We start from the raw sequence: 9,882 nt of genomic DNA, 5'->3' as shown, positions 1-9,882 counted from the left end.
TGTTTCCCCCCTCTGTTTCTCTGCCCTTCTTCCTTCTCAACTATCCTTCCTCCCATTCACTCTCTTTCAATCTCTGTCTTTCTACCCATCTTCCTTCCTTCCTTCCTTCCTTCCTTCCTTCCTTCCTTCCTTCCTTCCTTCCTTCCTTCCTAGCTTTCTCCCTTCCTTTCTTTCCAAAATAATACCATTAACCCCACTCTGCCTCCCCCCCGTTTCTCTCTTTCCCCCCTATCTAACTCTCTCTCTCTCTCTCTACCTCCTCTTCTCCATTCCTGTCTTCCACTCGCCCTTCCTTCCTATCTAGGGCCCGTCGTCTACCGCCACGACGGGCTTTCCTTACTAGTCAGAAATAACTGTCAGTTGTGGGTCTTCTTGGCTTTCCCCTCTCCCCAGGAGCCGTTGCTGACCCTGGGTAAGTTCGGGCTCTTTTTGTAGCAGGAACTCCTTTGCATATTAGGCAACACACCCCTAATGTAGCCAATCCTCCAAGAGCTTACAGAGCTCTTCTTACAGGAGTTACTGTAAGCTCTTGGAGGATTGGCTACATTAGGGGTGTGTCACTTAATATGCAAATGAGTACCTGCTACAAAAAGAGCCCACAGTGGCAAAATCACTTTCTTACGCTTCTTTCCCAAGGTTGGAAATAGCTGCTGAAGGAAGGGGAGAGCCAGGGAGATCAGGGATTCTTGCTCTTTATCCAACCCATTATTTATTGAAATAAATACTTGAAAAATTGAAAGGCAATACCTTCTCTTTTTACATTTAAGTAAAATTGACCTGCTAGTCAATCAGATGAATTTATATTCTGATTTTTAAAATTTGGATTGGTTGACAAATCAGTAACACTTACATGAACTCTCTCTGACAATTCCTAGGGACAAGCACTTGGAAAACTTTAATTATAAATTGAAAACTGCCAAATTTATCTGTTGGTGTATTGGCAGCAGCATCTGTTAATTGTTATTATTTTTCCTAAAACAGTGATTTTTTAGAAATGGGAAAACAGTGCATACAAAAATAAAGCATTGTTTTTTAAAAAAAATAGAAAATTTTCTTCCCTACATCTCTTTTTCTGGGACATTTCTGTAACCGTACACTGTAAGCCACAGTCCACTGCTCCTAATACCATCTTTGGTGCTGAAATTAAATTTGCTTCTGCACCTCCAGTGATTGATTGTTCTCTTCCCTCTTGGCATTATTAATCTTGCTGAGATTTGCTTGGTGCCAACTCTGTAGTTTTAGCAACAGGATTCCCACAGGTTTTTAATTGCTTTTGCTTCTTCATTTTTGGCTGATCATATATCTGTTGACATTTTATTGATGTGGGTTTGACTTTTTTTTAAAGACCTTTCATTATTGTTCTTAGCCACTTTTAATTGAATTTTATGGGTTTTTTATTGTGGCTATTTTAATTGGTTGTTGGAAACTGCCTTGGGAACCTTTTGTGGGTTAAAAGCACTTGGGGAATAAATCTTTAAATAATTAGCAGTGTTAAACTCAGGAGAGTTCCTAGTGATTCAGAGTCAGACAAAGTGATGTGAGAAGATAGAAAAGATACACTGTTCCCCTCCCCTTCGCCAGAACCCATTGTTCAGTTTCCTGTTGATTAATATAGACTTGGTACATATAGAGATGATGATGTGAATGTTGGGATGAGCCAATGAAATTGCTCTCGATATCCCAGCTACTCTCAGTTTGTCAGGAAACATAAGCCTCTTAACATCCTGTTTTTCTTGAGTTCTTTCAACATACTGGTTTTGTGGACTAATTTTGCTGAGTGAGAATCCATAATGAAGGTAAGCCTAAATAAATCCTATTTCTCTTGCTTATTGGGATTCTTTTGCATCCATGAATTTGTTATTTTAAAAGCACTTAAAACAATTAGCATATTTGCTTGGCAGGCTTTGTGCTTGTGGGTATTTGAGTGGCCCTATGCAAGATGGGAGATTTGTCCCTACATGCTGGAAACCATGTTCATGCTATACTTTCGAGAGTTTATGGTTGGGAATACAAATCTTTATTCTTTTTTTACTTCAAAAGAAAAGATAGCTTCTTAACACTTATTAAAAATAATGGGACTTTGGAGGGTACTCTTGAGTGTTTCATGTGTCCTTTCAGCAGACTTAAGACCCTTTGTCCTGACTGGTGATTGCCCATTTCTTATTTTGCTGCTTGTTTGTGAGAATTGTGAACTGTGCTTGCCAGCAGTGATTGGGATACCAGTCTTTGTTGCTATGAATAGTATCTCTGCCTCCAAAGCTTTAATTTTCAGTGTGCCTTGCTATACACTATTTACATACCATATGTATGCGGGAGGGGGGAATCTTTCTGTGCAGGTATGCCTTGGGAATTTTGCTTAGGATGAAAACAGGAAAGGTTTGTATGTAGGGGAAATTGAGACTCAAAGGTATAAAAGAATGAATGTATGTAATTCTGAATAAGATCTAAACAATGGGAAAATGTTTTGTAAATGTAAAGGAGAACGATTTGTGAAAACGATAAATACAATTATTAAAAAAAGGAAAGGTTTGTATGTAGAAGATGATTGTTCTAGTTTGGGTGACTATGCAAGATTTACTAGTGTTTAACATATCCTGTGTACAATGCACATTTCTATTAAAAACAACTGTTGATGTAAGGGAATTGGTGTCTTTCACACCTCTTTTTCCATAGAAAACTGTCCTGCTGGTTACTTGCAGTAATAATCTGTGGGTTCGTGGTTCGCCTCATGGATGCTGAATTTTTTAAATAAAAAAAAATCACAATTTGTTGGATTCATTTCTTGATGAATAAATATTTTGATAACTTACTATCTTACCATATTTGTAAAAAACTGGCCTATCTTAGCAAGCTAAATTAGGCGTGTTTTTGTTTCATTCTAATGGTTTTTAAGATGAGTTTTTGTTATGTATGTTTATTATGTATGTATGTATGGGCCAACGAGTTAAACAGAGGGGTTGATTAGAAAGGTAGAGTAGATTGACTTTTTAACTGGATGGTCACAGCCTGATGGTCACAGCCTTTCTGTTGGTTGTTGGAGAGTGCAACGTCTGGGCTGGTAACACCGAGGAAGGGAGGCAAGAGTCAGGGATACCAGTGATGATGGGGCAGGAGAGATATAGCGGTGGGCGTAGGTGCTGCTCCTCTAATTGGAACGGAAGAAGTCAGAGATACGGGAATGCTTGGACTTGTTCCCACCTGCGTCTCATCCTGAGAGATGTTGGTTGTGGGGCTAGGTAAAACTACCCATCTCCGACCCTGGTGTTATTCAATGCCAGGTCAATACACTCTGTGATTATCTCATGGAGTGTCAGGTAGACCTGGTTTGTGTGACTGAGACCTGGATGAGGGAGGGTGAAACTGTTACCACCAATTTACCCCATCTAAACTCTTGGTCTTTCACCAGTCTCGAATGAATGGGTGTGGGGGTGTGGCATTGCTTATCCGTGAATCTTATTCCTTCAGGTCGCTTCTCGCCCCAACAATCTCCGGCATTGAATGTGTTGGTCTAGCGTGCAATGTCGAGGAGAGTTTGGCTATCTGGCTGGTGTACCGGCAGATACCCTGTCCGACCTGTTAGATGCAGTATTGGCTTGGGTATTGGAGTACCCCAGGCTTTTGGTCCTGGGGGATTTTAATATCCATGCTGACAATGCTGTGTCTTCTCAGGCCAGGGACTAGTTTCATCCATGGAGGCACTGGGACTCTCCCAGTTTATATCGACTCCCATGCACCAGGCAGGCCACACACTGGATCTGATTTTTGGGATGGGGATAAATGTGCATCAGATGGCTACAGATATAGTCCCATGGTCTGACCACTTTGCCCTGAAGGTCTGGCTGAGCATATCATGCCCTCCCTGTTTAGGTGGTGAGCACATTTATGCTCGCCTGCAGAGTCAAATGGGCCCTGGTTGGCTTCAGGAAGCTCTGCAGGATCTGATGCCCCCTGGCAGCTCGCTCGATGAGCAGGTGGAGGACTGGTAACACTGCGAAGCAATTGATGAGATTGCCCCCTGGCACCCTCTATGCCCTCGTACCAAAGCAGCACCTTGGTATACCTCAGAACTGCAGAGGATGAAGCAGGAGCTAAGACAGCTGGAGCAAAGGTGGCGGCGTGCTTGTGATGAAGTGTCACGAACATTCTATAGGACTCTTATGAAAGCCTATGAGATGGCGGTGAAGAATGCAAAGAAAGATTACTACGTGGCCTCCATTGCATCTGTGAGCTCGCACCCAGCCCAATTATTTAGAATTATTCGATCTATTACAGCTCTGTCACAGGGCAGATCAAATAGTAGGGAATTAGTTATTGGCTGTGAGGCATTTGCGAACTATTTGCAGACAAAATCATGACACTCCTCCATGACCTCCCGACCACACTTGAGACAGTAAGGGAACTGGAAGTCCCTTGTCCATCTTCAGGTCCAATATTGGACCTCTTTAGCCGACTCTCCCAGGAGGAAGTTGACAGGATCTTGGCAACTGTGAAGCCCACTACCAGCCTCCTTGACCCTTGCCCTTCCTGGCTAGTGAAGGCCTCCGGGGAGAGCATTCGGGTTCCTCTGGAAGAAATTATCAACTTATCCCTGTCTACTGGGACTTTCCCAGGGGCTCTAAAGGAGGCAGTAGTCCATCCGCTGTTTAAAAAACCATCACTGGACCCTATGGTCCTGACCAGCTACCGCCTGGTGTCGAATCTACCATTCCTGGGTAAGGTGGTTGAGAGAGCGGTGCCTGAACAACTCCAAGCTTTCCTGGATGACGCTTCCATCCTCAATCCTTTCCAGTCTGGCTTCCATCCTGGCCATAAGACGGAGACGGCTCTGGTCACCCTTACAGATGACCTCCGTAGACATCTGGATCGTTGCGGGTTGGCGTGGCTACATTTACTTGATTTGATAGCAGCGTTTGACACGGTCGATTATGATTTGCTGACCCACCGCCTTGCCAGCTTAGGAGTTCAGTGGTTTTGCTGACCCACTGCCTTGCAGTGGTTTACCTCTTTTCTCCATGGTCGGGGACAGAGGGTGGCGCTGGGCGAGAGGACCTCCCTGCAATACCCACTGGAATGTGGAGTGCCGCAGGGGGTGATCCTCTCGCCAATGTTATTTTACATCTATATGTGCCCCCTTGCCCAGTTGGTCCGGAGGTATGGGCTCAATACGCAGATGGCACCCAGCTCTATCTGTTATTTAAAGGCCATCTGTCCTCTGTCCCTGATAATTTGGCTGAGGCTAGATGGCTGCGGCTGAGTTGGTTGAAGCTAAATCCATCGAAAACAGAGGTTCTGTACCTAAGTCGGAAGGGAAGGGGATATGGGTATCAGGCTCCCCACACTGGAATGGTCAACTTTGGTGGTGGCCCAAAAGGTGAGGAGTTTGGGAGTGACACTGGATGCCTCTCTTTCCATGGAGGCCCAGGTTACTGTAGCTGCCCGATCGGCCTTTTCCCATCTTCAGCAGATTAGGTTGCTGAAACCCTATCTCTCCCACCAAGACTTAGCTAAAGTGACCCATGCAATGGTCACTTCCGGGCTTAACTACTGTAATTCACTATATGCAGGCTTACCCTTGAGGCTGACCCGGAAATTACAGCTGGTGCAAAAGGCATTGGCGCACCTGTTTGGTGTAGTGGTTAAGTATGTGGACTCTAATCTGGGAGAACCGGGTTTGATTCCCCACTCCTCCACTTGCACCTGGCTGGATGACCTTGGGCAAGCCATAGTTCTGGCACAGTTGTTCTTGAAAAAGAGCAGTTTCTGTCAGAGCTCTCTCAGCCCCACCTACCTCACAGGGTGTCTGTTGTGGGGAGGGAAAGGGAAAGGAGTTTGTAAATCACTCTGAGACACCTTTGGGTAGTGAAGGGCGGGGTATAAATCTAATCTCTTCTCTTCTTCTTCTCAAACGGTGATGCCTGTGCGGGCTCACGTTTGGCCGGTACTCCGCCAATTGCATTGGTTGCCAGTAGAATTCCGGAACCGCTTCAAGGTGTTGGTAATAACCGTTAAAGCCTTATATGGCCTGGGACCAACATATCTGAAGGACCGCCTCTTCCCATATATGCCCTGAAGAGCACTGTGCTCTATGGATCAACACCTTCTGATAGTCCCTGGCCCGAAAGACGTCCGTCTTTCCTTGACCAGGGCTTTTTCCGCCCTGGACCCTGCCTGGTGGAACATGCTCCCCATTGAGATCAGGGCCCTGCGGGATCTACTTCAGTTCCGCAGGGCCTGCAAGACGGAGCTGTTCCGCCAGGCCTTTGGCTGAGGCAGCGGACATCCATATATGGCCTCCCTGAGGTGTTTGTCACTCTGTTAACAACTACTGTCTATGGTCAGGAACCTCCCACAGCCAGAAATTTTTTTTCTTGTTATTAGCTGTGACCGCCATTTTAATAATTATGATGAGGTTTACAATTTTAATGTTATTATATTAACTAATATATTTTGTATAAATGACATGTTACCCTCCCTGAGTCCGCTTCTGGGAAGGGAGGGCTATAAATGTGAAGAAATAAATAAATAACAAATAATAAATCTGTTAGCTGCCCCTGTGGCCCTGATGAGAGCAGGAAGGCGGAGTATACGTTTTGTAGGTAAATAATAATGAAACAGCTTCTTTAAGTAGTGTTATTGTACTTGGGCCTGAAATTGGTCTGTGCTTCAAATTAGTGTCAAAGCTATTTTACTGCTAGACAGCGAGTACAGCTGAAACACAACTGGATATATTTGTAACATCCCCCCCTCCCCAATTGAGAGCTGAGCATCTTAATTTTGCAGCAACTTCAGATTATGAGCCATCTTTGAAGGCCATTTTATGAAATAATATATAATAATAATATAAGCTCATGACAGTCTTTTTATGTAAGTTACTTTACTTGTTCTTAGTAGTGTGACTTTTCACTTGACGTATTTTCCTTTCTTTTTCAGACCTTTGACGCAAATGATCTTTATCAAGGGCAAAACTTTAGCAAGGTCCTCAGCTCCTTAGTTGCTCTAAATAAAGTAACAGCAGGTAAGTGGAATTTTGCATGCTTCTCATTTCAGGCTTGAGAGAGTTTAGTTCGGTAGGCCGGTATTATTTATTAATTTCGATTTATATTAATTTTGATTTAGTTTGTTCGGTTTCAATATCTTAGCATTCATTTCTTATTAATACTATTTTCTCCCTTATTCCTTGTTTTTATTTTGCCTGTATCCCATCGAAAGTTTTCTGTGATTGTCTTGATATCTGCATCCCTGCTACCACTGTGCAGAAAGATTTTAATCTGTCTCATACCTTATTCTGCTGTCCTTTTCTGTTCCTCACTTCGCTCTGGACAGAGTGCACATTTTAAAATAACGGAAGCAGTACTGCTTGAATGGCTGTGTTAGATAAGAAAAATTAGCTATTGATTGTAAGAAAGTTCGTGGTGGGAAAAATTACTCATTTCTTTCATTTGATTTTGCGTGTTAATGTTGAACTCTCTTGATTTTCCAGACTTTACTAATAGTTGGAATGCTGTGGGCTAATTGCTAAGAGGTTTCTGAGTGATACAGAAGTACAATAACTATTTGGGGGAAGTTCATTTAGTAGGGGAGTGACATGTAAATGGCCATTGGTTAGTCTCTTGGCCACATGCTTATAGAATTTGTCTTTCCAGCTAATTTAAGCACTTTCTTTGTAAGGGAGAGAAGTATGCTAAACAGTTTTTAAGGAAATCAAGCATAAATGCTTGTCTGTAGCACATGCATTTTGTATTGTTGTCTTTCTGAAGTACTGGTGTTTTTTTGCATTTCCAGACATTGGGCTAGGAAGTGACTCTGTGTGTGCAAGACCATCGTCTCACCGGATAAAGTCATTCGATTCCTTGGGATCACAGTCTTTACATAGCAGAACTTCAAAACTTTTTCAGGGCCAGTATCGAAGTCTGGTAAGTACTGACCCATTTCTTTTTCTTTCTCTGTCTTTCATTAAAAATGTTGTTCACTCTCCTTAATGAGTGGTGCAAAGTGAGAAGCTTGACTCACGTTAACGGATACTTGATAGGCGAGAAGGTGATGATCAGTAACAGAGGCCTTTGAGACTCTTTGTTGATGCTGTCTTGTGTTCTCGTTGGATTTTATGTGAGTTAGCGTTATAAGTGCAATCCTAAGAACACTTTCCTGAGAGTAAGCCCCACTGAATAGAACTGAGTAGGGTTCTGAGTAGACCAGCTTAGAATTGCTGTCTGTGTATCCTTGAACATGGTTTTCTATGGGAAAGGAAATAACAAATGGATCAACTATAGCCCTATGTGAGAAGTCCCAAAACCGCTCATCGTGCTGCTTCCCTCCAGTGAACCTTATAAAAGGTAAAACCGTTTGTAGATAGTCTCAGTATCTGTTGCAGAGGTGATGCTGTTGTGCTCCAGGAATCCTCTAGCATCCAGTAATGCTGGATCCTGCAGAACAATAGCTCTCCAGTGCTTAGTAAAGAAATTAGTTGCTCAACAGATTGGCATCGGTGTTCTGAAGCCGAGCAGGGCTCAAGCAACTACATTTTAAGGCCATTCTGTACTCTTTCCTCTTAACCCCATATTCAGGAGTTTCTCTTGGCTACTTGGCTTTAGCCAACACAAGCTTACAAAGAAATGGCCTACTAAAGCAAGGGCAGAGGGCTCCTTCACTTGCTGCATTTAGGAAGGCCTGTAAGACAGTTTTATTTCAGACGGTGTGGTGGTAGGGTCAAAATTTCGAAATTTCTCCTTACCGGGGGACTCCCATGCTGCGGCTGGAACGTGCGCGCGAAGTGCGTGCGCGCCGCACGCACGTCACCCAGAAGTGACGTGACGACGCCGGGCACGCTGGGGGCGGGGCCACGACCATCCGAGGGAAGACCATAGAGTTTTCCCTCGGATGACCGTGGCCCCGCCCCCAGCATGCCCGGCGTGGTTGCGTCACTTCCGGGTGACGCGCACGTTGGGGTGGGGTTCCCCCCAGGGCCCGATCCGCTGGCGGTGGGGAACGGGCCTCTGGGGCGGGGGTTTCCCTGCACCCCGGGGGGACTTGGGAAGCCTATGTGGTGGAGGGTGATCTATTTTGCCAGATTAGGCTGGTGTTTTTAACTCGTGTATTGCTTTTTATTGTTTGTTCTTGGAACTTTTGTTGCTTTGTTAGCCGCCTTAATTCTAAAAGAGATGAGAAGGATTTAAATATTTTCAATAACAATATGCCTGAAGCATTTTCTGTCGGTTGTTCTGAGACTCACAAATGCTGTTTAGTTGCTACAGAAAAGATATAGGTCTCTGTATTTCTACAATTGGTTCTCTGCATTTCTACAATTGGTTAACTATCTTTTTGCAGTAACTTGTGAAATGTTCTTCAGTTGTCAGGGTCAGGAGATATTTCATTTACTTAGATTTTAAATTTGTATTGTATTTTGGAACATGCCTGAAATTTTGTTCTTTGCTCCCTCAATTCTAGGACATGACCGATAACAGCAACCATCAGCTGGTAGTGCGAGCAAAATTTAATTTTCAACAGACCAATGAAGATGAGCTTTCCTTTACAAAAGGAGATATTATTCATGTAACAAGAGTGGAAGAAGGGGGCTGGTGGGAAGGAACTCACAATGGCAAGACGGGTTGGTTTCCCAGCAATTATGTAAGAGAAGTAAAATCAAATGGTGAGTTTCAAGATCCTGTCTGGTCTTAAGTTGTTTTTGAATTCCTGTATCAGTGTATCCAACTGGCAGTGTGGTGCCATCTGTGATTACTTAAATCAGGAGACTGGGGCCATGGACAGACAAGACAAATCTGTCCACAAAACCGAGAAAAGTCCGGGATTGTAGAAAAATCTGAAATCTTAAAAAAAAAATACATTGGGGGATTAAAGCCCCCCAAAATGATAAAGGAGCACCTG

At 43.7% G+C, this 9,882-nt stretch overlaps 1 protein-coding gene across 2 annotated transcripts in view; it reads left to right on the top strand.

Annotated features, from left to right (window-relative positions):
• The window catches only part of ARHGEF7 (Rho guanine nucleotide exchange factor 7), a 121,218-nt gene that overhangs the window by 16,308 nt on the left and 95,028 nt on the right, over window positions 1-9,882 (top strand). For both annotated transcript variants that reach the window (XM_015421338.1, XM_015421337.1), the window contains 3 exons: window positions 6,931-7,015; window positions 7,783-7,913; window positions 9,445-9,646. In XM_015421338.1, the coding sequence (XP_015276824.1) occupies window positions 9,448-9,646 (199 nt within the window). In that variant the 5' untranslated portion in view covers window positions 6,931-7,015; window positions 7,783-7,913; window positions 9,445-9,447. The remainder of the gene's footprint in view (window positions 1-6,930; window positions 7,016-7,782; window positions 7,914-9,444; window positions 9,647-9,882) is intronic.

The sequence above is a fragment of the Gekko japonicus genome, unplaced genomic scaffold (assembly GCF_001447785.1).
Source record: "Gekko japonicus isolate JY-2015 unplaced genomic scaffold, Gekko_japonicus_V1.1 scaffold553, whole genome shotgun sequence".
Taxonomy (NCBI): Eukaryota; Metazoa; Chordata; class Lepidosauria; order Squamata; family Gekkonidae; genus Gekko; species Gekko japonicus.
This window is presented reverse-complemented; position numbering and strand designations above follow the sequence as displayed.